Source organism: Petaurus breviceps, unplaced genomic scaffold (genome assembly GCF_028583685.1).
Source record: "Petaurus breviceps papuanus isolate PSGF00001 unplaced genomic scaffold, PetGlider_PUasm1.0 90762, whole genome shotgun sequence".
Taxonomy (NCBI): Eukaryota; Metazoa; Chordata; class Mammalia; order Diprotodontia; family Petauridae; genus Petaurus; species Petaurus breviceps.
Genome location: NW_027187339.1, coordinates 1,863,697 through 1,890,110, shown reverse-complemented (window position 1 = coordinate 1,890,110; position 26,414 = coordinate 1,863,697). Strand labels below are relative to the sequence as shown.

The window sequence follows — 26,414 nt, the reverse complement described above, 5'->3', positions numbered from 1 at the left end:
TGAACCCATCAGCTTCCATGGATCTAATAATCTTCATTTTTATGCAGAAGATGCTCAGATCTACACATCTGGCCTTTATATCTCTTCTGAGCTCCAATCCCCAAACATTAACTACTTACTAGATATTTCAAATTGGATGTCCCAAAGGCATCTCAAACTCAACATGTCCAAAACACAAGTCATTCATTAAATTTCCTCTAAAACCCATCCACCCCCTCTTCAAATCTTCCCTCTTACTGCTGAGGGCACCAATATCCTCACTGTCACACACAGGTGTGCAACCTTGGTGTTATCCTCCACTATTCATTCTCACTCGCTCCTTGTGTCTAATGCCTTGTCAAATCTTATCCTTTTTATCTTTACAGCATCAGTCCGATATATCTTTATCTCTTCTCTTGTACTGCTAATGCCACACTTCACGTCATAATCTCTTAACTGAACATTCTAACAACAACAACTCTATCTGGTCTCTTTATATACTCTTTCCCTACTCCAATCCATACTCTACTCAGCTGACACATGGATTTCCCTAAAGCATAAGTCTGACCATGTTCCTGCTTCCCCAATAAACTCTTTATTACCTCCAGGATTCAATATAAAGTATTACATCAATTAAAGCTCTCTACATTCTGATACCTTCCTGTTTTTCCAGTCTTCTTAGACTTTATTCCCCTCTACACATTCTAAGGAATACTGACATACAGTGCTGTTCCTTGCATACAACACCCCATCTCTTATCTATGTGGCTTCTGGCTGTACCCATACCTGGAATGTTCTTTTTAATCTACCTCTTAGAATTCCAGTCTTCCTTCAAGACTCAGCTTGAATTCCACATCCAGGAGGCCATTCCTACTTCCTCCAACTGCTCAACCCTTTTCCCTAAGTTTACTTTCCATCAATTCTGTATGTATCTTGTTTGAACCTATTTATTTACATGCTGTTTCCAGTGTTAGGATGTAAGCTCTTTAAGAAAAGGGTATGGGTTTTTTTTGCCTTTCTCTGTTATATGTAGTATACTGCTTGGCTTATGGTAAATGCTTAATAAACACTTATTGATTGGTTCCTCAAAAAATTTTTGTTGAATGCTTGCATAAATGAGAATTAGGACTCAAAGTTTCTAATGATGAATGGGACACCACCTGTCCCATAAAATAATACTACTATCTTACTAGGTTTAACTAAATGGAACATATTGATAATATCACTGTCTTTGTCATTATATATGACACCATAACCAGACAGATGAGTTTTAATGAAACTGTATGTAAGAGACTGTCAAGGTCTCTTTAGCAAACATTAAAAGTATATTATTCATGAAGAACATAATGTCTTATTCATCTCTCCCTTCCCAGGCACAGGCTTAAGGCCACTTAATAGTGGCAATACCTATTAAATAGGATAGGAGACAATGAATTTTTATTACTCTTTATTTAAGAAGGTTACCCTCTTATCTATTCTTTTAGCAGTTCTTATTATTAAGAGAACAGCATTTCATTTTACTTATGCCTTTTGAGGAAACACTGACTCTATCAATAATCAGTCACCAACTCTTTGCCGAGCTTTAAAACTACCAGAATTTCTCTCATTCCTGGACATTTCTTTGCTATTCTTGTAGTCCCATAACTCAGCCCCCCATTTTTTCTTTTGAGGTATATTAAAATATCACAATTCACCAGCAGGTGCCACAATCTAAAACAGGAGGTGCTCTTAGTAGAAAAATTCTTTAAAGTGAAGCTCTGGATTATTTAAAACATTATAAATGTGCTCATAAGTTTGTGAATACAGAATTCATTCACCCACTGATCCATCCTACAAATATTCATTAAGACCTCTACAAGCAAAGTATCACACAAGTGACTAAGGGAGAAAATCAAGTATCAAGATCAAGTCTTTTGCTGGCCTCATGGAGCTTTCAGAGAAGTTTCAGTTCAGTCCATATCCAGTGGAATTTCAATGATGACAATGCTGATATTATTAGCAATTGGTCTTTATAAAGTAGTTCTTTAAGGTTTGCAAAATGTTACCTAGACAAGATCTCATTTGAGTATTATCACCACCCTGTGTAGTAAGTACGACAGGTATCATTATTGCCAACTTAAAGATAAAGGTTCACTGAAGTGAAGGGGACACACAGTAATCACATATGTAATGTCAAAGATGGAAATCTGAGCCTAAATCTTCTTGATGAAAAGATCTGCACCCTATTCGCCAGGGCACACTATGAAATGTTGTTTAAATACACTATTAATGATATCTGGCAGAACATGTTCTCATTTGTCTCGTTTCCTTCTTAACATTTTTAGAAATCATGATTGATGTTAGAAAAATTATTTCAAAGAGGGAAGACTTTTTAATGGATAAAAAGTTTTAATTTTATAAAGAATCTGTCCTACCACAAAAGACAACTTAAGCACATAAATATACTAACTTACCGCTACTTCCACAGTCTGCACAAGACAGGAGTTCTTCTGGTTTTTTCTCTCGATTTGATTCTTTTGTCCCCAAACAGAAGCTACATATGGGAATGGGATCAGCTCGAGGCTAAAACAAAATTTAAAAAATTTTAAATTGTTAGTTTTACCTTAAGTCACATAATATTTCACTTTGAAATGAAAATGAATAAAACAAAATCGAAAAATTTTCAAATATGTTTTAGACAAGGAATTGGCAACCATTTACAATGACCATCACTATTAATTAGACCCAATGGTACATGGCTACTGCTGCAAGTTCTTTATTTTACCTAAATACAATAGGTATTATCAAAATTAATATCTAATGGAGTTATATACAAAGCAGTCAACAAAGATCATTTATCATGAGGAATTTATTTCAGGTCCCAACTGTATCATAAACAACACTGTTAACAAAATCATTCACCTAATGATCAATGAGAAAATGATTCCTATTTCTATAGTAAATTAAAAAGTTCCTAAGATGCTTTATTCATAATAACTCTACTAGTTAAGTAGTAAAAGTATTATTATCTTAATTTTATGTACAAATGAGTAAACTGAGGCTCAGAGAGGGGAAGTGACTGCTTGAGGTCACCGAAGCTATTAAGTGTCAAAGCTGGCTGGAGTTTGAATTAACATCTCATAACTGTAAAAGCAATGCTCTTTTCACTGTACTGGGATGAATGAAATAGCATGAATAGAATTTAAATAGGATGAGATTCTTTAAGAAGATCATTGCTTTGTTAAATGTTTAAATGCAGTTTATTTTTATTTATCTATTAAATATTAACCAAAAAAGGCCCAGTTTCTGCAAGTGACATAAATAAGATCAGACCAAAGAAGAATAAAATATTTTGGTGGGATCACTAGAAAGGACAAAAAGGCCACCATTAACAGCTTCAAAAATATGTTCTTTTGACACCAAACTTCAAAAATAAACCGTGCTAAACAAAGGTGAATTCTCAATTTCTGACATTACCATTTTGTAAAAGAAACAAGAAAACATTTGTCTAACCCCTAGCACCCTATTAGGATCACTATGGAAATCACTCTTAACAATGTATAAATCTGCATAAATTTTCAGGTTTCTCAATTGCTATTTACCACTCCCAGAAACTGTAATATTCTCAGCCACAGAATAGGTGAATCGAAACTGGAGGTTTCTTCTTATCAATCTGAATATACAATAGTGTATGAAAAATAAATTTTCAGTGGAAATCTAAAGGTTTTAAAGTTGTTGTCTAGCAGGCTAAATGTTTTAAGATTTTCCAATCTGTTTGCTTTAATCTCATGGATGAAAAATCCATTAGAAACACAACCCCATAATAATACCTGGGAAAAACATAGGTTTTTGGACCTAAACATAGAAATGTATCTGGTCATATAGAAACATTTTACATTGTGTTACATGTACATATTTACCTTACTTACAAAAAAACATGCACAGATACTTAAAAGATCACTTTAAAAACTAAGTAAAGAAACAACAGTATTTTATCATCTCTAAGGGCTATACTGAGCTTCAGCAATTTTCTTTAACATGTTGCAACATCTCTAAAACCAGAATTAATCTTGTATCTATGGCAAGCTCCAGAGTATTCATACACTGTCTACATATGATTATTAGTATTATTTTACAGTATGGGAATTTCTTATGCTCTTCCTTTCAGCTTAATTTACACTTCTAATGTGTTCCTTCTTTAGAAAGCAAAGTAACTATGAAAATTCTTTTTATTTCTAGTCGTAGCTAGACAACAGAGAACAAACAGTCGACTAGAAAAATAAAAAAAATCCCAAGTACTGCAAATTGGTCACTGATTCTTGCCAGTTTTTAAAATGCCAGATAATCAGCGCCACATAATTATGGATCCATAGTTATTACTTGTGAGTGTTCAACTGCAGTACCTTGGGAACACTTTTGTTCCTTTAAATAGCAATTAAAAGAACAATCTGATTTTAAAGTGACAACATTCCCCTGATAGATTCTAGCTAAAACCCAGTCTTTGCACTAATGGGATTCTTGCTTTCATTTGATATAACAATGCTCAAGCCATTTCTGCCATCCTAGCAGTGCTAAATAATTTACGAAATGTCACATATCATTCACGCAATGAAACAAATCCAAATCTACAATCCCATTTATCTTTCCCAGATGAATTTTTAGCTGCAAGAAAGACATGGCCATCAGCCAGCATTCATGCTCATTTTCGTTTTTTAACTAAAGGTAACATAAAGGACAAAGGTTGCTAGTAGTTCATGGCTAGAAAGAATGATGTCCCCCACTATATACAATAATACAAAGCAGAGATATTGCCATTTCATGCTATGTTTAAGAGAACCCCATGATGCTGATGTGTGCGTAAAACCATTTATATAATAGCATAACTATCTCACGATACTCTTAGAAAACAGCAACAACAAACCAGTTCAGTATAGTGAATTGTTGATAATTCAAGGCACTTTTTTTTTTGCCAACATCAGTATAGAAGATTCTAATTAACTTTTTAAAAATTGTCGGCTCGTACAAAATAAAACTTTTAAAGCAACGTGTACAAATAGGTCAAAGAATTATGATTCACTATCCTCCTAACATATAGACTATCTTAAAAATACTTTTTAATAAATTAAAATGGATTTCAATCAAAAACTTTTAAATTAATGATAATTTACAATCTTCTATTGAAAGGAATCATATCTGAATAGCCTTGCAAGGAACAGAACTTTAATTTCCGAGTTTTTGTCTCTGTAACTTTATAAAAGGTGGCTAACCCCATTGGTTGTTATTTCTTCTCATATATATTCCTGTTGGACTTGAGAGTTACTAACTCATATGAAAAGATTGCCAAATTTATAGTTAAGAAATACTCTGCATGAGGAAGCAGACAGAAGCAGTGGCTGTCTTGGCCACTCCTATGGCAAAATCAAAAACAATGATCTACTGTAGACTTCCTTCCACAATGGTTACTTTTTTTTATTGTGTTTTGAAGATCAGGATAGAGAGTGAAGGACTCTGGGGATAACAGGTCTTCATGTCTCTGCCACTAATTTCATTAGTGACACAAAAGGTAGGATGTTAGGTGCCATGAGACCTACGATCTAGCCTCGGCTCTGCATTTAACTAGCTGTGCAATCTTGCTGAGTTTCACTTTTCTCATCTATAAAGTAGAGTAGGGGGGTAGTTATGAGAAATCCTAGAGAACAGTAGGAGTCAGAAGACTGTAGATGAACATGTAACTTGACTTTCAAAAAGGTAGGTTCTGAAAACTACTGATTAGTGAGATTGACGCTGATCCTTAGCAAAATTCTAGCGATGTTAAATTGATAGTTTATGAGCACTAGGAGGCAAAATGAGATCAGTAAAATGAAGTCACACAAAACTAATTTAATTTCCTTTTTAAAAATTAGATTACTAAATTTTATATCAGTAAAATGCCATAGGTACAATATACTTAGATTTCAATCCAATAGTTGACAAAGTGACAACTTAAATATTGTCTACAAGCTGGGGACTTAAGGTCTAGGTGTTGGTACAGTTAGGTGAATTCTTCACTAGACAAAGACACTTGTACTCAGCTGATGCAATAAGAGCTGCCAAGATAGAAGGAAATCTCTAGTGGCTTGTTGGAAGACTCTATACTTGAGGCCTTGTATGAAGAGAAAGATGACATGCTTAGCAAATCTGTAAGCAAGAAATTCAGAACCGTGTAGCTAATATTTTGGATGACAAAATCAAGATTCAAACAGAGCTTAATAGGTTAAACAGATTGTCACTGTTGTTATCAATTCATTTCAGTTGTGTCTGACTCTTTATGACCCCATGTGGGGTTTTCTTGGCAAAGGTACTAGAGTAGTTTGCCATTTCCTTCCCCAGCTTATTTTACAGATGAGGAAACCGAGGCAAACAGACTTAAGTGACTTGCTCAGGTTCTCACAGCTAGCATCTGAGTCCAAATTTGAACTAAGGTCTCTAAGCCCAGAGTGCTATCCACAGTGCCATCTAACTGTCCCTAGGCTGAACAAAAATAAGATTTAATTGATTCCAATTCCCAAATATTTAAACATTTGCATCCTTGTCTAGGGCTGGAAATGCAAAGACACAAAAGAAAACAAAACAGTCCCTGCCCACTAGAAATTAACATTTTACTGAGGGGACACAACATGTACACAAATACATATACTAGAAGAAAAAATGAGGAAGAGAAGGCTAACCATGAGTGAAGATGAGGGAAGCCTTCATGGAGAAGATGGCACACAGTGGAACACTGAATGAAGTCGTTTCTATGAGGCTGAGATGGGACAGGGGAATGTCTAGTGTTGAATGCCCAGAGGTGGGGCAGAAAGAGTGGGGGTTCAAGGATTAGCTACAAGTCCTGTTTTCTTGGAATGTAGGAGAGCTCAAAAAGGAGGAGACTGTAAAGAAAGGTCAGTGGGAGCCAGAATGTAGAGGAGGAACATAAATGCCAGAGAAGGAATTTACATTTTTACAGAAAACAGAACTATGGGATCATAGATTCAGAGCAAGAAGGAAATCCAAGATTAGTTGATTCAACTCCATTTTACAGAAAGGGAAAACTGAGACCCACTGAGGTTAAAAGATTTGCCCTAAAGCACAGTTTTGAACATGGTACTCCCCTTCAAAATAAACTGTATTACCTTTAGAATCAAACAAAAACTCTTCTGTTTGGTATTTTATAACCTGACTCTAACCTACCTTTCCAAAATTATTGAACATTTCTTCTCTTCACACACTCTGTGGCTCAATCCAACTGACCCTCCTCCCATGACACTCCGTTTCCCACTGTCTTGGCAATAGTTCCCCTTATATACCTTGTCCACTCCTTCCCTCCTTCCTCTTAGAAACCCAAGTTTCTTTCAAAGGTTAGCTCAAACGCTACTTCCTAAAGAAGGCTTTTCCTAATTCCCCCAGCTCCAAAAGTCTCTCCCAATACTACCTTGCATTTTTTTTCTGTATATGTACTGGTATGTGTAAAAATTGTATTCCATCCCCCCCAATATAATTTCTTTGAGAGCAGGCACTATCTGTCTTTGTAGCCTTAGTACCTAACACTAATAAAAAATCCTTGTTGAATGACTCATTGCCTACAGTCTCAAAAGAAGCCGTCAGCAAAGTTATGAATGATTGAAATCAGATTCTCTAACTCCAAATCTAGTGCTTTTTCTAGATCAAAACAGTTCTTTAGGAAAATTGTAGGATAGATTGGAGATGAAGAGATAATGAAGAAGATGGGAAGAGCAGAGATCAAGAGAACAGGGAGTTAAGAGTAGTCTTGGCAAAGAGAAGGGCCTCCTCTTCCTCAGAGAAAGAAAAAAAGGAGAAGACAGTGGGTGAAGATGTATAAATGTAACTTGGAGTCAGGAAGATCTGAGTTCAAATTCTTCCTCATACACCTCCTAACGGTGTGACCTTGGACAAGTCAATTAATCTCTCTCAGTTTCCTCACCTGTAAAATGGGGATGACACTATTATCTATCACACAGGGTTGTTGAAAGAACCAAATAATATAATGTATGTAAAGTGCTTTGCAAACCTTAAAGTCTAATATAAATACTAGCTATTGTTATTGTTTTTACTGTTACTGTTATTCACAGTAAGGTAAGAGGCAAGGATCTCTGCTAAGAGAAGGGGTTTGGGATAGCACTGGGGGCTTTAGGAAGGAAGGAAAAGTTTGTAGCAGCTGCTGAAGTAGAGTAAAATAAAAAATAGAAGTTTTCCTTAGCAGTAATGTGGGTCCTGGTGAGGCATGCTGATTAATATAAATTTGCAGTTGATACAGTAAGCATGACTCCACCATTAAGAATTCAACACACTGGGAGTACCAAAGGAGAAAAGATGAAGGCAGGAACCCAGGGTTGAGAATAGCAGGGCACCAATGGTATCAGAACAAAGGAGTAAAGGAACCAAAGGGAAAGGACAAAATACAGTTGAATATGTCAAGGCTACGAAGGAAAGAAAGGTTGGATCAGGGTGACAGACTGGAAGCAAAAGGAGAGGCAAACTAAAAATTTCAATGAGGGAATATAATACATTTAGAAGGAGTTAAGCAGAGAGCAAAATGCAAAGACAGGAGATTACTAAAGTTTTCAAAATAAATAAAAATCCCAGAGCTCAAAAAGATGAATCAACAAAGCAGATCCTAAAACCAGAAGGAAAGAATGACTGCCAAATCCTTAAAAAGAGTACAAAACTCTTATTACAAGACAGAGGAAATTGAACCAATGGCTGATGAAACACAGGATCCTGTAGATTCCCAAGAGAAGAGGTAATAACAAGAAAATCCAGGATGATTCAGTAGAAAAATGAAATTCATAAAGTAAATCAGAAAGAAATATAGGTCAGAACTTAAGACATCTCAATGGAGATAAAGTATAAATAATGCAGAAATCATCCCCACAATAGGATAAAAAATGCAGAATTTGAAAACTTATTCCACAGATTGGAAAACAGCTTTAGAATGAAGAACTCTCTAAAGATGTGAAAGATTAAAAGATTTATAACATAAACACACTGAACTACAGCAAAACCTGGAAAAGGAAGAGCAGCAAAAGGCAACAACTTTCAAGAACACATGAATGCTTCATCAAAAATTTTTAATTAGGGGCAGCTAGGTGGCATAGTGAATAGAGCACCAGCCCTGGAGTCAGGAGGACCAGAGTTCAAATCCGACCTCAGACACTTGACATGTTTACTAGCAGTGTGACTTAACAAGTCACTTAACCCCAATTGCCCTGCCTTCCACCCCCTCCAAAAGACACAAAAATTTTAATCAAAGTTTTCTTAAAAAAAAAAAAACAAAACGCAAAACAAAAACATATGAATTCTGCATATACCAAAGTAACAGATATTGACAAGATACTCAGAGACAACTTAAGGTCTCCCAAAAAAATATAACAAAATTTAAAAATCTGAACACTATAATGTATACAATAATGTAAGAAAACTTCCCAGGACTTGTAAATATAGAAAACAAAGCATTCATCAAGAGAGTCCATAAATTACATCTAGAACAACATCTTATACTTCAAACTCCAAAGTAAATGGGGTCAAATAGTAATTTCAATGTCAAACAACAAATTCTGCAAGAGACCAAGAGAAAATATTTTTAAAAAGAAAATTTGAGTAATAAGATTATTCTACAGAGATTTCAAGAAAAAAGTAAATAAAACATTGCTTTAAAAAGGAAAGGAGCTCCAGCTGTAAATGAAATGATGCACTTTGAAAATTGTCATCTGGTTATCAAAGGAAAAAGATGGGCATTTGATTAAAAAGAAGCATCTGAGGCATTCCATGAAGGAAGTAAAAAAAAGTGAGCAAAAAGTATGTAAATGTTGCAAATAACAGAAACACAAGAAAGGTAAACAAGTCAGCAAATCAAGTGTACAAGTATTATTTATTATGAGCCTACTAGGTGCCAGGCAGCCCTGGGGATAAAAAGGCAAAAACAGTCACTGTCAAAGAGCTCCCTCAGTAAGTGGAGCCATGTTGGAGAGAGAAGGTATTCACAACCAAGGAGGGCAGTGAGAGGCTTCTTGCAGGTAAGATCTTAGCTAAAGTTTGAAGGAAGCAACATAAGTCAGAGGGGAGGAGGGGGACAGGCAGCAACCATAGTCAAAAGGAGGCATGCTGCCTCCTTGGGTCTTGGGTGAGAAAGGGGGAGGGGCTAGCTTATGAGGGGCCTTAGAAGTCAAAGGATTTTATATTTGATTCTGAAGGCAATGAGGTGATGCAATAGCCAGAGTTCTAGGCTTGGAATCAGGAAGACCGGAGTTCAGATCTTGCCTCAGACATTGAACTAGCTGTGGAACCCTGGGCAAGTCACTTAACTTCTGTTTGTCTCAGTTTCCTCAACTTTTCTGTAACTGAATTAGATCATAATAGTGTCTACCTCCCAAGGTTGTGAGGATTAAAGGAGATAGCATCTGTAAAGCAATTAGTGTGACACCTGGCACATGGTAGGTACTTAATAAAGGTTTGCTTCCTGCTCTCCAATTGAGTAAGGAGATGACAGGGCCAGGTCTGCCCCTTGGGAAAATCACTGAGAAATGAGTGAAGGAAAGACTGGAGGGAGAGAGACTTGAGATGAGGAGGCCAATCACAAGGCTACTGCAGTAGTCCAGGTTATGAGGTGACAAAGGTCTGTGCCAGGGTGGTGGCAGTGTCAGAAGGGTGCAGATAAGAGAAATTTTATGAAGGTAGAATGAAAATAATGGCAACAGATGGGATATGGGGGTGGTGGTGAGATGAGGAGTTAAGGACAACATTTTTAATAAGTATAATTACCAATAAAAGAATAAGTAATGAAAGAGATTTTCTTGTATTTGGGATTTTTTACCCCCAAAGAAAGATACTGACTTATAATGTGGCTAAAAAAAAAAAAAAAAGAACAAAAAGGTATCATCAAGGAATGTAAAAAGAAGCTCTCAAAGGAACAAAGAGTAAGCAGAACTGAAAGTGGAGGAGTCAAACAGGCAGAACCAACTAACTCCCAGAATGCTCCTAGAGGTGAATCCAAGGATTACCCAGGGCTGCAAGGCAGGGTGCATAAAGTATGGGAGGAGGAGAGGGCAGGACAGACAGGACTGGAAATTCACCCAGAGCAAGTGCCTGAGTGAATTGTAAACAAGGATGATTCCAGGAATCTCAGAAAAAAGAGGTGCTATGCAAAGAATGGGACAGGAGGCAAAAAGGGAAGAATTCAGCCTGGGGGAATAAAAGGGAGGGGAGATGATACTAAGTGGGGGAGATGAAAGACACAAAAGGGACTCCCATGGAGAAAGAGCTCTGTGCCTCTGATGAGGACAGGGTGGGAACTTTACCATGTGTTTAAGCTGAAAAAAGCAGCTGATGCTTTAGGAGGCTACCTTCTGTGAGGGCACTGTATTTTCATTGCACAGAACGTCTCGGTAGGTTCTTAAAGTCATCTGGCACTCAAAATGTGGAAAGGGATTCAAGAGATGAGATGGTAAATCCACTAAGAAGTAAAATGATCTGGGTAGGGGAGGGTATAATTGGACTGTACGATTTGTGACACAGGGTAAGTTCTATCTGGTGCCCTGCTTCTATATCATATCATTTTCCTCATAAATCAGTATTTCTTTAAGAGTGAGACATAGATCTCTCCGTGCTCACCCATCCCGTCCTCTTTCCGCCATCTTGCAACGCTGCCACCATGGTGCGCATGAATGTCCTGGAAGATGCTCTCAAAAGCATCAACAATGCAGAAAAGCGAGGAAAACGCCAGGTTCTCATTAGGCTGTGCTCTAAAGTAATTGTCCGGTTCTTAACTGTGATGATGAAGCATGGTTACATTGGCGAATTTGAGATCATTGATGATCACAGAGCAGGAAAAATTGTTGTGAATCTCACCGGCCGATTAAACAAGTGTGGTGTAATCAGCCCCAGATTTGATGTTCAATTGAAAGATCTGGAAAAGTGGCAGAATAATCTGCTACCATCCCGTCAGTTTGGGTTTATTGTGCTTACAACCTCAGCTGGCATCATGGACCACGAGGAAGCAAGAGGAAAACACACAGGAGGAAAAATCCTGGGATTCTTTTTCTAAGGATGTAAAATATACATACAAATAAAATGCTCCAATGGACAAAAAAAAAAGTGAGACATAGCAGAGAAAAGTATGATGGAGCAAGATCTAAGAAGGAAATAATGTAGAAATTGGTCAGAAGAGGAGCTCAAAGATGGTACTTTTTTTTTTTTTTGCCTTTTGGAAGGCAACTGGGGTAAAGTAACTTGCCCAAGGTTACACGGCTAGTGTTTTTTTGTGTGGGTGTTAAGTGTCTGAGGCCGGAACTGACTCTGGGGCCGGTGCTTTACTCACTGCTCCACTTAGCCGCCCCATAAAGATGGTACTTCTGAAACTTTGAAGAATTCCATGAAGAATACTAGAGAGATTTAAAAAGGAATAAATGTGGGTAAAGTCCCCAAATCAGAGAATAAAATCTCAGAACAGACTAGAAAGGAAGAAAATTAATGAAGAAACAATTCAAAGAAAAACACTCCTTAGAAAAATGAGCAATAAAAATAAAACTAAATAAACTAAATATAAGAAGCCAGAAGAATTAACTGAAAGGGGAAAGAAAAGGATTTAGGTCTTAATGCATATAGCCTACCCCCATTCTAGATATCTAAGAGTAAGAGAACATGCATGCAGCTAGGTGGCTCAGTAGTTAGAGTAATCAGCCTAGAGTCAGGAAAACCTGAGTTCAAATTCAACCTCCGATACTTACTAGCTGTGTGACACTGGGCAAGCCACTTATTAACCCTGTTTGCCTCAGTACTACCTTGTCTATAAAATGAGCTGGAGAAAGAAGTAATAAACTACTCCAGTATCTTTGCCAAGAAAACCCCAAATTGGGGTTATGAAAAATGAGACATTACTAATACAACAATGACATGCACTTAAAGTAGGGCACAAGGTCTGGGTAAAACATATGAAGATATCTTCTTTACATATTTCTACCCAAGATTCTTCTATCCTTGGTATTGGTACAGTTTTGGCTGTGCTAGGGCTGAGATACAAGTCTTAGGCATATGGTAATGCCTAAAACACCAGGTAAGACCCATAGTCCTTAGAACCTCGCATTCTTTCTCTGGTAATAGCACCAAATCACAATTTGTGGGAGAAGAGACTCTATGTGACATGCTCCATAACATTATAGTTAGAGATTTCGCTTAATAATTATCATACTTGAATCTATTTGGACTCTTTTCAGATATAGTGATAAGTTATTTTCTACCCAAGTTCATCATTTTTCATTGACTCACATTTTAAGGTAAAAAACTGTTACTATTTAGACAAAAAGACCTAACAACCTTAGGATTTTATATGTTATCTTACAAAACAAACAAACAAAAAATACCATGACCTTCCAAAACAAATATATGCTGGGTTTTCAGAATACTATATAAAATTTACAATCCCAATGATGCATATACACTCTGAAAAAGGCTTCTTTAAGATTAATTAATTGTTAAGTGGAAAAGATGAGTAGAAAATGCTTTCTTGAGATAAAGGTAAGCATAAAAGATAAAAGAGATACTTTTTATTACCTGAAAAGCTTTTACACAAACAAAATTAATGCAACTGGGATAAAAAGGGGTGTTCCTGATGAGGGAAAGAAAGTTTTGTATTAAATATCATTCATATGCATTAGTATTCAGGATATTTGAAGAACTAATTCAAATGTATAAGAACAAGACCATTCCCCAATGTATAAGGGAACAAAGGATTTAATAAATAATCCTCAAAAGACAAAATGTGAATTTTTAACAACCCCAACACCAATATTGAAAGACTCCCAAATTACTAATAACATAAATAAAAAATGACTATGGTTTCATTTCCCATTTAGCAAATTGTCAAAGATATCAAACAGGGAAACAATTCTGGAGCGGGCTCAGAAATATATGCATTCTAACTCATGGTTGGTGAAACTGTAAACTAGAAAACAATTTGAAATTATGCTTAAAAAATTGGCTAAAACAATCCACAGCCTTTGACTTTGAGATCCCACTGCTAGGCATATATCCTAAGAAGGTGTGATAGTAATGGCAATTAAAGATTCCCCTGTATTGGCTTGGTTTTCAAATTGATTGTGTTAAAACCCAGAGTTTGTTAATCCCACCTGTGGGATGGGCTTGTTGATGTGAAAAGAAAGTCCTGAACTGGGAGGAGCTGGTGACATAGATTTGGAGAGACAAGAGAGAGGCAGAAGAACTTTTTGGAAGCAGCACCTTGTGGAGGCAGAGAGAGACTGATAGAATTGCTGGGGGCCACTTTGAATTGCCCTGGACTTTTGAGACCTGCCCCCTGAGCTGCCAAGGACTGAGGAGACATGGCTGTTTTGCTGGTACTTTGTCTGTCTGTTTTGATGTTGTTTTGCCAGATTTGCCCACTGGTGAAAGACAGTCCTTTTGTTGAAGAAGTCCTGGAACCTGGCTGTTGGCAGATCCTGAGACTGTCCTGCAGACAGAGAGTGAATACTGTCCACTGGTGAAGGACAGTGCTATTGTTGCAGGGGTCTGGGAACCTTTCTGTTGGTTCAGAAGCCCTGAAGAAGGATTTTCTGGTTGTATGTTTACAGAAATCCTGGGAGAGGGTTTTGCTAATGTTTTCAGGGGTTCTAGGACAGTTCTACTGACAGAGGATGAATTAATGAAGGGACTGGCAATGTATCTTGTGGCCTTGCTAAGCCTTGTCTCTGCAGGAACTAAGATTGCAGAGAACTTGCCTCCTGTCAAGATGAAGAAAAGACCTCCATTTGGGTATTAAGTGCTGTGTTTAAACTTGATGTAACTCTGGGGTAGATTCAATTGAGATCCAGGGGTGGGGAACTTTTGACCTTTTTGTGCTCTGTGATTGACAAATGAAGGTACTTTACTTATGTTTGGAAACTAATCTCCATTTGAGAAGAGGGGCTTTGTGGTGGACTAAATGAAGGTAAAGCCTGGGGGTGGAGAAGTATTTAGAACAGGGACTTTGTAATTGATTGAATGATTGGAAGGTCCTGGGGTGGGGTAGTACTTGGAGATTATTTAATCACGCTTAGTAAATGCTGTATTTGGAATGATGTCATGTTTTGGAATGATGTCATGTTTTGATCTTCTCTGTTCTTGGTTGGTCACTGAATAAAATGCAGAGCACCTCTGCTGGTATTCTGAACCTTGGGAAGTTGCCTTTCCTTGGCATTACATTACAGAAGGTCACATATAAAAAAGTTCAATAAAAACCAAAATATTAGTAGTGGCACTTTTTGTGGCAAGTAGATGCCCAGGAAATGGATAAACAAACTGTGGTACATGCCTGTAACTGAATATTGTTTTACCATTAAAAAAATGGTGAATATTAGGAATTCATGGGAGCATGGAAAGATATATGAGTTGATACAGAGTAAAATAAACAGAACTAGGAAAACAATACACACAGTGACAACAATGGAAATAGAAAGAACAAAAAAAATGTAAATAAAATAGCTAAACCTGGCCCAGAAGAAGACATGAGGAAATACATCCCAATTAATCAATCATCAATTAGTTTTTAAGTATCTACTGTGAGCGAGCACTGTGCTTGGTGCTGGAAATTCAAAGACAAAAAAATGAAAACATCCCTGCCCTCAAAGAATCTAGAGTCTATCAACATGTACACATATAAGTACATTCAAAAGAAATAAAAGGTATTCTTGGGGGGGGGGGGGAGAGAAGGGAGAAAGAACTAAGAGCTAATTGAATCAGGAAATGTTTTCTTTCCTTTCATTTTATTCTATGGTTGTGTAACTCTCAAACTCAGCTAATATATTAGTTAGCTTTATTGAACTTTTTTCCCTTTCTCTTTAGAATAATTAATTTTTTATTCTCTTTTGATTTTACATTATCTACATTTTCCAATGTATACCTTCTCCACTCACCTCTACCCAGAGTCATTCCCAGGAGATAGGGATTGGATCTGTGATTTCATTATTCTGCAGTCATTATTATAGGGAATTCATAGGTGAGGAAGTTCCTTTTCCTAAGGCAGAAAGGCACCTTCTCTGCAATTTATAGTCACAGAGAATTGCCTAGTCAAGTTAAGAAGCATTTTATTAAAGATACTAAGCTATGGTGGAGAAGCAGCGTCAGAAATAGAGCTCAGGGAGGAAAGTAGTACACATGGCTGTTGGGCCCTTTTTAAAAATGGATGTTCCAGGAGGAACAGGTCAATCTGAAGAAGGTGTATAAGGAGATCTTCCAAAGTGAGAAAGCTGCTGGGGCATGGTGGAGAAAAAAGTTTGGACAATCAGGAGTAGACTAAGGCCCTAGGAGATTAAGTGACTTGCCTACAGTCATATAGCTAGCATGTGTCACAGGCAGGCCTTGAACCCAAGTGCTCCTGGGTTTCTACCCATTTCACTATGCTACCTCTGTCTCTTATAATAAAGAATTTAAAAGGAGTGAAAAAAAATCCACAAAACCAACATGATGTTGTATTCATTGTTCCACAGCTATGGTCCCTTCACCTTTGCAAAGAAGAGTAGTGTGCTGTCTTTTCATCTCTCTTTTTGGAGACCAAACGTGGTCAATATAATGCTGGCTTTGATTATGACATGATTTTGATTATTTTGCTGGTGTAGTTCTTTACGTTTCTATTGTAGTCAATGTGTATACTGTTTTCCAGGTTCTGCTTACTTTATTCACTGAGTCAATTCACTGTCTTGCCATATTTCTCTCTACTTATCATATTCATTTCTTACAACCCAGCAATACTCTGAAATGCTCACCTACCACAATTTGTTTAGCTGGTCTCCAGCTGATGGACATCCACTTCGTTTCTAGTCCTGTGCTATCACAAAAACAGCTGTCATAAATATTCTGCCAGATATAAGGCCTCTCATTTCGTCACTTACTTCCCCTGGGCATATGCCTAGCAGTAGAATCTCTAGATCAAAGGGAATTGACATTTTAGTCACTTTATTCACATAATTTCAAACTAATTTCCAGAATGGTTATACCAGTTCATAGCCAAACAAACAATATGATAGTGTCTGTTTTCCCACAACTACTTCATCAACTGTTCCACTGCCATTGTGCTAGGTATGAGGTAGAATCTGAACTCCCTTTCTTTTTAAATTCAATTATCAAATGGGATAATATATGTAAAGTGCTCTGTAAACCTAAAGTCTTGACATAAATGTTAGCTATTATTGTTTTTTTCATAAAAGGATGACATTTTCAATAGGGAAGGACATATGTAGAAATGTATATAAAAATTAAAGACATCAATATTTTTTTAATTTTAAAAAAGAAATGTATCTCTAAAATAACAGTAGTTATTGATTTAATAAAAGAAAATCTAAAAATCAGAAAAGGGAATACCATGGTACAAAAGGCATAAATATAGAAGAAAAAAATAAACAGTCAGAAATCCTGAACTGAGATAAAGTCATGTGGCATAAAATTAATTTATGCAGCAATATTTTGGAGAATATTTTCTAAATCTTGGCACAAAGATAACTAGAAAAATCAAGCCTCCTTACTCCAAATACATCTTATGAATGATGAGATAAAATGAAAGAGATATTTTATTTTGGTTTTGTTACATGGAAACATATTCTATATATATACATATTTTTAAATGCTTTATTAACTTCTGATTTACATCACTCACTTTTGCCAGATTTTGAGTTACAAATTTCCCCCCTTTTTCCCCCTACCCACCACCCCAAAATAGCAGTCCCACAGGATATGCCCTCTTCCAATCTGCTCTCTCCCATATTTTCTCCCATACCACTTTTGACTTTTCCAGTGGATCTCTATGCCCAGTGACTGTATATCTTCCTTCCCAATTACATGTAAAATAGTATTAATAACAGTATGTATATATATATATACACACACACACACACACACACACACACACATATATATATATATATAAATATTTGATTTTAAAACTTTGAATTCTAGATTCATTCCTTTCCTCCCTTGTCACCCACCCTTACTGGGAAGACAAGCAGTTCAGTATAGGTTGTACATGTGTGGCTAATGCAAAACAATGACATAGTAGATATATTGTAAAAGACTGGCTATATTTCCCTCCCTCCCATCCCACCTCCCACTTGTTCTGTTCTCCACCCCAATCCCGTCCCTTTTCAAAAGTGGGTGCCTCCAAACTCCTTTCCCCCCAGCCTACTCCCCTTTCCATCATCCCTCTACTCATCCCCCTCCCCCCCATACTCTCCTAGAGGGTGAGATAACCTATTCAGAGTGCACTTCACTCCCTCCTCAAGCCAAACTCAATGGGAACAAGGTTGACCCATTCCCCCTTGCCCTCCTATTCTTCCCCTCCATTGCAACCATTTTTCCTTGCCTCTTCTATATGAGATAGTTTACTCCATTCTGTCTCTCCCCATGTCCTCTCATTATATTCCTCTCTCACCTCTTAATTTTACCTTTTAAGTATCATCCCTTCCTGTTAAATTGGTCCTGTGCCCTCTATCTATGTATACCTGTAAACATATATACACATATTCACATATGTATTCATATGCCCATATACTCTCATATATAGACACATATTTCTATTCCCTTCAACTACTGAGAAAAGTTTCATAAGTTACAATTATTGTTTTTCCATGTAGGAATGTTAATAGTTCAACACTGATAAGTTCCTTATGCTATCTTTCCCCTGTTTACCTTCTCATGCTTCTCTTGCTTCTTGTATCTGAATGTCAAATTTTCTATTCAACTCTGGTTTTTTCAGCAAGAATGCCTGAAAGTCCTGTATTCCACTGAATGACCATATTTTCCCCTGAAACATGATACTCAGTTTTGCTGGGTAGGTGACTCTTGGTTTTAATCCCAGCTCCTTTGACCTCTGGAATATCATATTCCAAGCCCTTTGATCCCTCAGTGTAGAAGCTGCCAGATCCTGGGTTATCCTGATTGTGTTTCCACAATATTCAAATTGTTTCTTCCTGGCTGCTTGTAATATTCTCTCCTTAATCTGGGAATTCCAGAACCTGGCTATAATATTCCTAGGAGTTTCTTTTGGGGATCTTTTTCAGGAGGTGATCGGTAGATTCTTTCAATTCTATTTTGCCCTCTGGTTCTAAAACATCAGGGCAGTTTTCTTGGAGAACTTTCTGGAGGATGATTTCTAGGTTCTTACTTTGACCATGGCTTTCAGTTAGTCCAATAATTTTTAAATTATCTCTCCTGTATCTATTTTCCAGGTCAGTGGTTTTTCCCATGAGATATTTCACATTGCCTTCTTCCTATTCTTTCATTTGTTTGGATCTGCTTAACAGCATCTTGATTTCTCATAAAGTCATTAGCTTCCATTTGCTCCAATCTAATTCTGAAGCAATGATTCTCCTCATTGAGCTTTTGAGATTCTTTTTCCGTCTGGCAAATTCTACTTTTTAAGGCATTCTTCTCCTCATTGCCTTTTTGAGCTTCTTTTGCCATTTGAGTTTCTTAAGGTATTAATTTCCTCAGTCAGGCTATTGACTCTCATTTCATAATTTTCTTGCATTGTTCTCATTTCTCTTCCCAATTTTTCCTCCACTTCTCTTATCTGCTTCTTAAGGTCCTCTATAGCCTGTAACCAGCTCGTATTTTCCTTTGAAGCTTTTGGTGCAGGAGTTCTGACTTCACTGTCTTCCTCCTGTTCCATACTTTGCTCATTTTTGTCCCCAAAATAGGAGTCTAATGTTGGAATCTTCTGTCTGCTTTGTTTCCTTTGCCTGGCCATGTCTCCCCTCAGTCACTTGACCCCTGGGCTTTTTGCCACAGTAGGACTCTGCCACCAGACAGGGGAGCTTTCGTCTCAAACGCTGGGGTTTTCTCAGCTGCCGGAGGTATTAGATGGGTGCCTTCTCTGAGGTCTCCACACGCTCTGGCAAACTGGACACACACGCCTGGAACTCCACCCTAGACTGCAATCCAGATCCAAGAAGGTTAAAGCAAAAGTGATTACCCCTCAGACTGATGCTTGGTCCCCCTACACTCTGCAAGCCAGGAGCTGAAGCTGCCACGTGGTGCTGGCTGGCTGTGCAGCGCTCAGCAGCTTCTCACCCGAGGACAAAAAGCCTCGGGGAATGGGGCTGGGCTCTGCTCTCTCCCAGAGCGCTGTGCTGGCCGATTCCTGCCAGCCTGCTGGCCTGCCCTCAGCAGGAGGTTAGCTTCTCTGTGTCATTTTGTGGGTTCTGCAGCTCCAAAGTTTGTTTAGAGTCTCCTTTTTACGTGGATTGGGGAAGACAGAAGCTGAAGCAGTGGGGAGGTCCTTCTTCTACTCTGCCATCTTAACCCATATTCTGTATTTTCAACCATACAGTAAGTAATCTTTTGGTTAGGACTTATATCTCCTTTTGTATCTCACTTATATTGACTAGTTCAGCATGCAGTCAAATATTGTTTCACATTCTTTGAATATCAGTGAGCCCAATAATCCATGATAAAATAATTTTACAGTAGATTATATTGCTGTTTAAGTATGATTTTGCATTTATTCTTTAATACTTTGTATTCACTCCACTGTCTAATTAAATAAAACTATTTAATGTCTTGCCTTTATCTCTTCCTTCTATGATTTCCACTGATGTATGAACAGTAAAAGGCAACAGTGTGGGCATGCACAAATGTTTTATGGCAATCTTCTTTACGCTATGGTCTCCTGGATCACATGGTTTCTAAAAATAGCTCTTAACCTTAATCAACGAACCACTTCATTCTTATGAATTTTTGTCTACAGTTGGTGCCACCTCTTCCTCTCTGCTCACACTTTTCTAAGCTCAATTTATATTTTTTATATGTACGAGGTTGTTTGCATGTTGTCTCCACGATAGAAAGTGAGCTCCTTGACAGTAGGGGCTATTTTTGCCATTCTTTGTATTCCCAATGTTTAGGATAATGCTTGTCACACAGGAAGCCCTGAAAAAAGGTTTTTGACTTGTCTTTTTTCCCCTACTAATGGTTTAGCATGGCTATCACTCAATCAGGCAGCTCTAGAATATATATACAGACAGAAAGATAGAACTCTGTGCCATGCATCGTACTGAGATGAGCATTGGTATACAGCTACAAGCATGCAAGATATGTATTCTAGAGCTGCCTGATTATCTTAAATGTTGGGGAAACAAACTGTGGCACCAACTGTAGACAAAAATTCATAAGAATGAAGTGGCTCGTTGTTCTAAGGATGCTCCTGAACTTCCATTATGAAGTTTGACCCTGAGTAGACAACTGGATAACTTTCACAAAAGTTATTTCATAAAAGTTGGTGATAGGACTTATTTATTACAAGTCTTTTTGCAGACAATTCATTATTTTTATTTTATTGCTTTCTCCTGCTCATTATGTTTCTCTGTGGGTAACTGGTTCTGTAAGGAAGTATTATATCAACCCTCTATGGATTGAGTTTTTACATAACTAGTGTAATATGATTTATTATTTTGATGCACTAAGATTCTGCATGAGACAACTACATTTTACCATCTAGTTCCCTTGGTCTCTGGTTGTATTTTTTTTTAACAGGGTATTAATAAACTAACCAGAATCTGATAAAAAAAAAAATAACTCATTTTAAGCTTTCTTGTATGTATAAAATAAATCATTCCTATTTCCTAATTTCCTTTCTTTAGAAGTTAAAATATATTAAGGATCACAACAGGGAAATGCCTACAGTCAAAAGCCAATTAGCAAGTTTAAGATAATGTAAATTTAACTACTACCAAGGGTGAAGTTGGCTTTCACTGATCACCAAACATAACCCATTGTTTAAAGTTAATTGAAATGCTTATACTTTATCTGCAATCTAGAACTTGTTCTAATTAGGCAGGGGTGAAATTTATAAGTGTATTGATTATGAATACTGATTTCCTGGAAGGAAAAATAAAGGTGTCTTTAAGTTTAAGGAGTTTAAGTTTCTCATTTGTCAATTTTTGAAACAAAGCCTACAAATTCTGACAAAGGACAATGAAGCAATCTCCTTTTTCACATAAAGAAGTATATTACTCTCAATTCCTAATGTGGATGGGCCGGTAAGGTTTCATCTGAAAGCTTCTCCTGTACCCACATAATCAGAAACTGCATAAATGCATTTATATTCCTAAATAGAATCAGAGTCTGGTTCAACACCATTGAAAATTCAAAGCATACTTACAGGAAGTCTGCAAACTATCATCATCACCAAACATGATATGATTGAAGGAATACAAACCTGAGCCTAGACTTAGAAAAATAAAAAATAGAAAACTTTCATTTTCAAAAAATTGAAAGCAACATTATAAAAATTTTCAAGGATTACAATTTTTCTATTAAAAAGGTGACTGAAAAAATGTCCATCAAGTAATTTATGACTGAATACTGCAACAACCTTGGCTAAAGCTGCAAATTTCAGAACCAATATATCTTTTGAGAGAATGGGAAAGTCAAAGTGGATAGAAACCATGTCCTAAGGATGACAGAAAGAACAAAACAAATAGGAAATCTCTGGCACCAAAAACAACAAATTTAACGTGTAATACTGGCTGAAACTCTAAATTGTAATTCATTTCTAAGTCACAGAAACTAAGTAAAGTAAGAATACAATAATAATGTGCAGATCACAGAACAACACACATGACAAATTGGGAAGAAAAAAGTCAGTGGTACTAAGTGGGGCTGAGTACCTTAGTCTAATAAGACAACTGATAACTTTAGCCATAAATCTTCAATTTTACCTTCAAACTGAACTATTTTAAAACTATTTCACATTCTAAAAAGACATTCTTCCTAACAAGCTAAGAGAAAAATTATTAACCATCATTCCTAAGGAAGAATGGGTAAATTAGGCATGATTTTAAATACTTTCAGTACAACGCCATTGAAATTGCTTTAAAAAAAAAAAACTAGGTTTATTCCTATTTGGAATTGGTTGCCTGTGTTTACTTAGGGGGGCTGACTTAATTTTGCTGTTAACTTATTTATTAATATAAGGGCAAAAGACATAATATTACTCCATGTAAAAGGGGTGCTTTGTTTTTTAAAGTAAAAAGCCTCATTTGTTTTTATTTATTGGCTAGTTTATTTTTCTTTATTCTTAATATCACCAAATTATGTCTGAAGCTGTTCTTCGTTTCTAGAATCCTGAATTTTTCCCAGTGAGTGTCCATAACTGTAAAGACACTCCTGAGGTGTTATATTTGGTAGCTGTTCACTCTACTATTTACATTACTAAAATATTTTTAGTGTGTAATCTAGACTAAAGGAGAGGACACCATTCTTAGGAAGCAAAAAGGATAGTTGATTAGATGATAGTTAATGAAAGCAGAATAAACATAAAAAGATTTTAAAGTATGTATAAAATAACAAATTGTGACAATGTGACATGAAACAACACAGAACTCCATCCCACAACTATTGACCATTCAATCTCTCCAGAATTAAACAGCATTAAATTCCATTTACTATGGCAGAAGTACAGTATAATAAAGTTATGCAGAGAGATCCTCTAAAATAAATAACATGGATTTAACTTCTATGTGGATGGTCACTCTTTAAAAAACAATAGAAAGTTATAGACAAAATAGAGATCTAAATATACCTCTTTACTACTCCCCAACTGTTGGCCACATCAAAAATAGTAACTTTTCTCAATAATGAGGAAACCTTGTAGAATGGGTGTTGAGACTAAACAGGAAACATAGCAGCAACAGTAACAAATTAAAAATAATTCTATTGTCATCTAAAATTTTCTATTGAATATTCACTTCTTCAGGGAAATACAAAATATTTTGTTCTCAACCTCATAATCATTATAGTGGAAGAAATTAAACTTAAGGACAGACAGGTGGGAGCATATCAAACAGTTGACATAGGGAAGAATGAAACTAATAATAGAACTTGTTCTAGAATTTTAGTATTAAGACCCTATAAAATAGCATTAACATATAACTAATTTTTAAAAAGTATAAACATTTTGGGGCAGCTAGGTGGAGCAGTGAATAGAGCACCAGCCCTGGAGTCAGGAGGACTTGAGTTCAAATGTGACCTCAGACACTTAACACAAAAACTAGCTGTGCAACCTTGGGCAAGTCACTTAACCCCAACTGCCCTCCAAAAAGCAAAAAAAAAAGTATACACATTTTGAGGGGAAAAAAGGAAGGGTATATAATAAATTTTAGTGGACATTACAAGTTTTTTTAAAAGCTTTTTTTTTTTGGAGGGGAGAAGGCAGAACAATTGGGGTTAAGTGGCACAGCGTTAAGTGTCTGAGTCCAGATTCCAGATTTGAACTCAGGTCCTTCTGACTCCAGGGTCAGTGCTCTATTCACTGCACCACCAAGTCACCCCTAACACTACAAGTTTTTAAAAAAATCTCTACAGTTTTTAGAAAAAGATTAAACTCGCTGGACCCTGTGAAATTTTTACCAACCAGTAAAATCATACCACTTTTTTTCCACATTTATCAGTCAAAACAAGGAAACATCTTATTCTGGCAACCTACAGCAGTAAAACATTAGGATTATTAGGATATGTTACTCATTTTTTGAAAATGTCTAATTCAACCAGTAGCCTATTTCTAGGTCCTAGGCTAAATGGTAGCCAGTAGTAATAAGACTGCCTTTGTAAATCTTTTTTTTTAAATCTGTTTATATTGCACATGATTGGGAGGAGAAGGGTAAAAGGGAGGAGAGGAAGAAAAACAGTGGTACAGCTAAACCAAAATGAAGTCTATCCAAGAATATTAATAGTTACATTTGAACATGAACATCTCTAATGTTGGAAAAATTCAAACATGTCACATAAAAAATTTTAATCACTCTGTAAAAGTAAGTCCACAGAAACTGGGGAAAAAGCTATCTAGTTTTCACATCATACCCCTTCTGCTCAACGATTCACAAAGTGACCAGTTTAAGTTAAGAATGAATAGGAATCACTTAACACAAAAAACTAGCCATGTAACCTTGGGCAAGTTACTTAACCCCAATTGCCCTCCAAAAGGCAAAAAAAAAAAAAAAAAGAATGAATAGGAATAATATCATTATTAAAAATAACAAAAGCAGGGGCGGCCAGGTGGCGCAGTGAGTAAGAGCACCAGCCCCAGAGTCAGGAGACCTGGGATCGAATCTGGGCTCAGATACTTAGCACCCACCCAGAAACATCTGGCCGTGTAACCTTGAGCAAGTTACTTAACCCCAATTGCTAAAAAAAAATATATATATATATATATATCACAAAAGCAAGCAGTTACATATTGCTGTAAGGTTTACAAATTGTTTTATATGTTATCTCATTTGATCCTTACAATAACCTCACAAATAACAGGTGCCCTTTTTACAGATGAGGAAACTGAGGCAAGGAAGGGTTCAATGACTTGTGACCTTCCAGAAGACTTGCTTTTCTTTACAAGCCTAGCATTTAGTGCAGGGCCTGGACATTTAAGAAATGCTTTCTGACTTGTTGACCAGACTTCCTCAGGTTCCAGAGGCAGGACTTGACCTCAGTTCTTCCTAACTCCAGGTCTAGCGCTCCTCTTGTGCCACTTAGCTACCTATCTATAAAACCATAGCTCACAACAAAAGAAATGGGTCTTAAACTAGAGCAAGCATGTAACTATTCAGGTTTAAAACAGCTTTTCACTCAGCTTCTGTTGGCCTATATTAAACAAAGATTCTAAATAGGTTTACAAAGTAGCTAATTGATTACTTTTGCTATACAGCAAAAGTTGGCTACATATTACTTTAGAGATTTAAATACTGATTCATTAATAACAAACTTCATCTCTTTCTTGGCTTTTACCATTTATTAGGTCAGATGTGATTACTAGGCAAAGGTTGCTTTTAAAGTCATTCTGTGATACTAGCTGGAAATACAATATCAATGCCAGCATATTTGGCAATGAAACTACATTTCATGTTTTTTAGAGATCAAGTTAACCATAGAGTCGAAAAACACTGGAAAGTAACATGATCTGAGCAGGGGCATTTTAACTTCATTGCCAAATAAAAAAGTATGATCTCCTTATTCCACACATAACATACCACTTTGGGATAAGCTAATTAATCATGAACATAACTTTTCAGACATTACATAATTTCACGCAGACTTGCTTCGAGTGCCTGCCAAAGAAAACAGCAATTTGTATAACTAGGAATAAATCTAGAGTTGAAAAGGAATGAAAATGACAAACATGGGGGGAAAAAAAACTTTGTTAGCCCCTCCAAAAGATTCCTCTAACGGTTTTTCTCACCATTTCTACAATAATCCAAGTATCTAATCGAATGTCAGTGATAATAAATGAGTAAAATGAAAGAAAGTAATTTTTATACAGCCTCTAATCTATTCTCACAAGAATTTGAAAAAAGACACCTCTCTGCTGCATACGTCTGTAGTTCATCTTTCATTTTTGAAGAGGACCAATGACATCACAGGTGATGTCTTGTCTTGTACAAGAATTGGACTGC

The 26,414-nt window shown here is 36.6% G+C and overlaps 2 protein-coding genes across 7 annotated transcripts in view; one reads left to right on the top strand and one right to left on the bottom strand.

Moving 5' to 3' along the window:
* The window catches only part of KAT6B (lysine acetyltransferase 6B), a 236,385-nt gene that overhangs the window by 85,137 nt on the left and 124,834 nt on the right, over positions 1-26,414 (bottom strand). For all 6 annotated transcript variants that reach the window (XM_069068306.1, XM_069068304.1, XM_069068308.1 and 3 more), the window contains exon 5: positions 2,433-2,541. In XM_069068306.1, the coding sequence (XP_068924407.1) occupies positions 2,433-2,541 (109 nt within the window). The remainder of the gene's footprint in view (positions 1-2,432; positions 2,542-26,414) is intronic.
* Positions 11,624-12,087, top strand: LOC138146472 (small ribosomal subunit protein uS8-like). Its single transcript, XM_069068397.1, has one exon. The coding sequence runs from the start codon at positions 11,645-11,647 to the stop codon at positions 12,035-12,037; it is 393 nt and encodes a 130-aa protein (XP_068924498.1). The 5' UTR covers positions 11,624-11,644; the 3' UTR covers positions 12,038-12,087.

Bases quoted from the DNA above. Each gene is read 5' to 3' on its own strand.
- LOC138146472 (XM_069068397.1), top strand. From the start codon at position 11,645: ATGGTGCGCATGAATGTCCTGGAAGATGCTCTCAAAAGCATCAACAAT.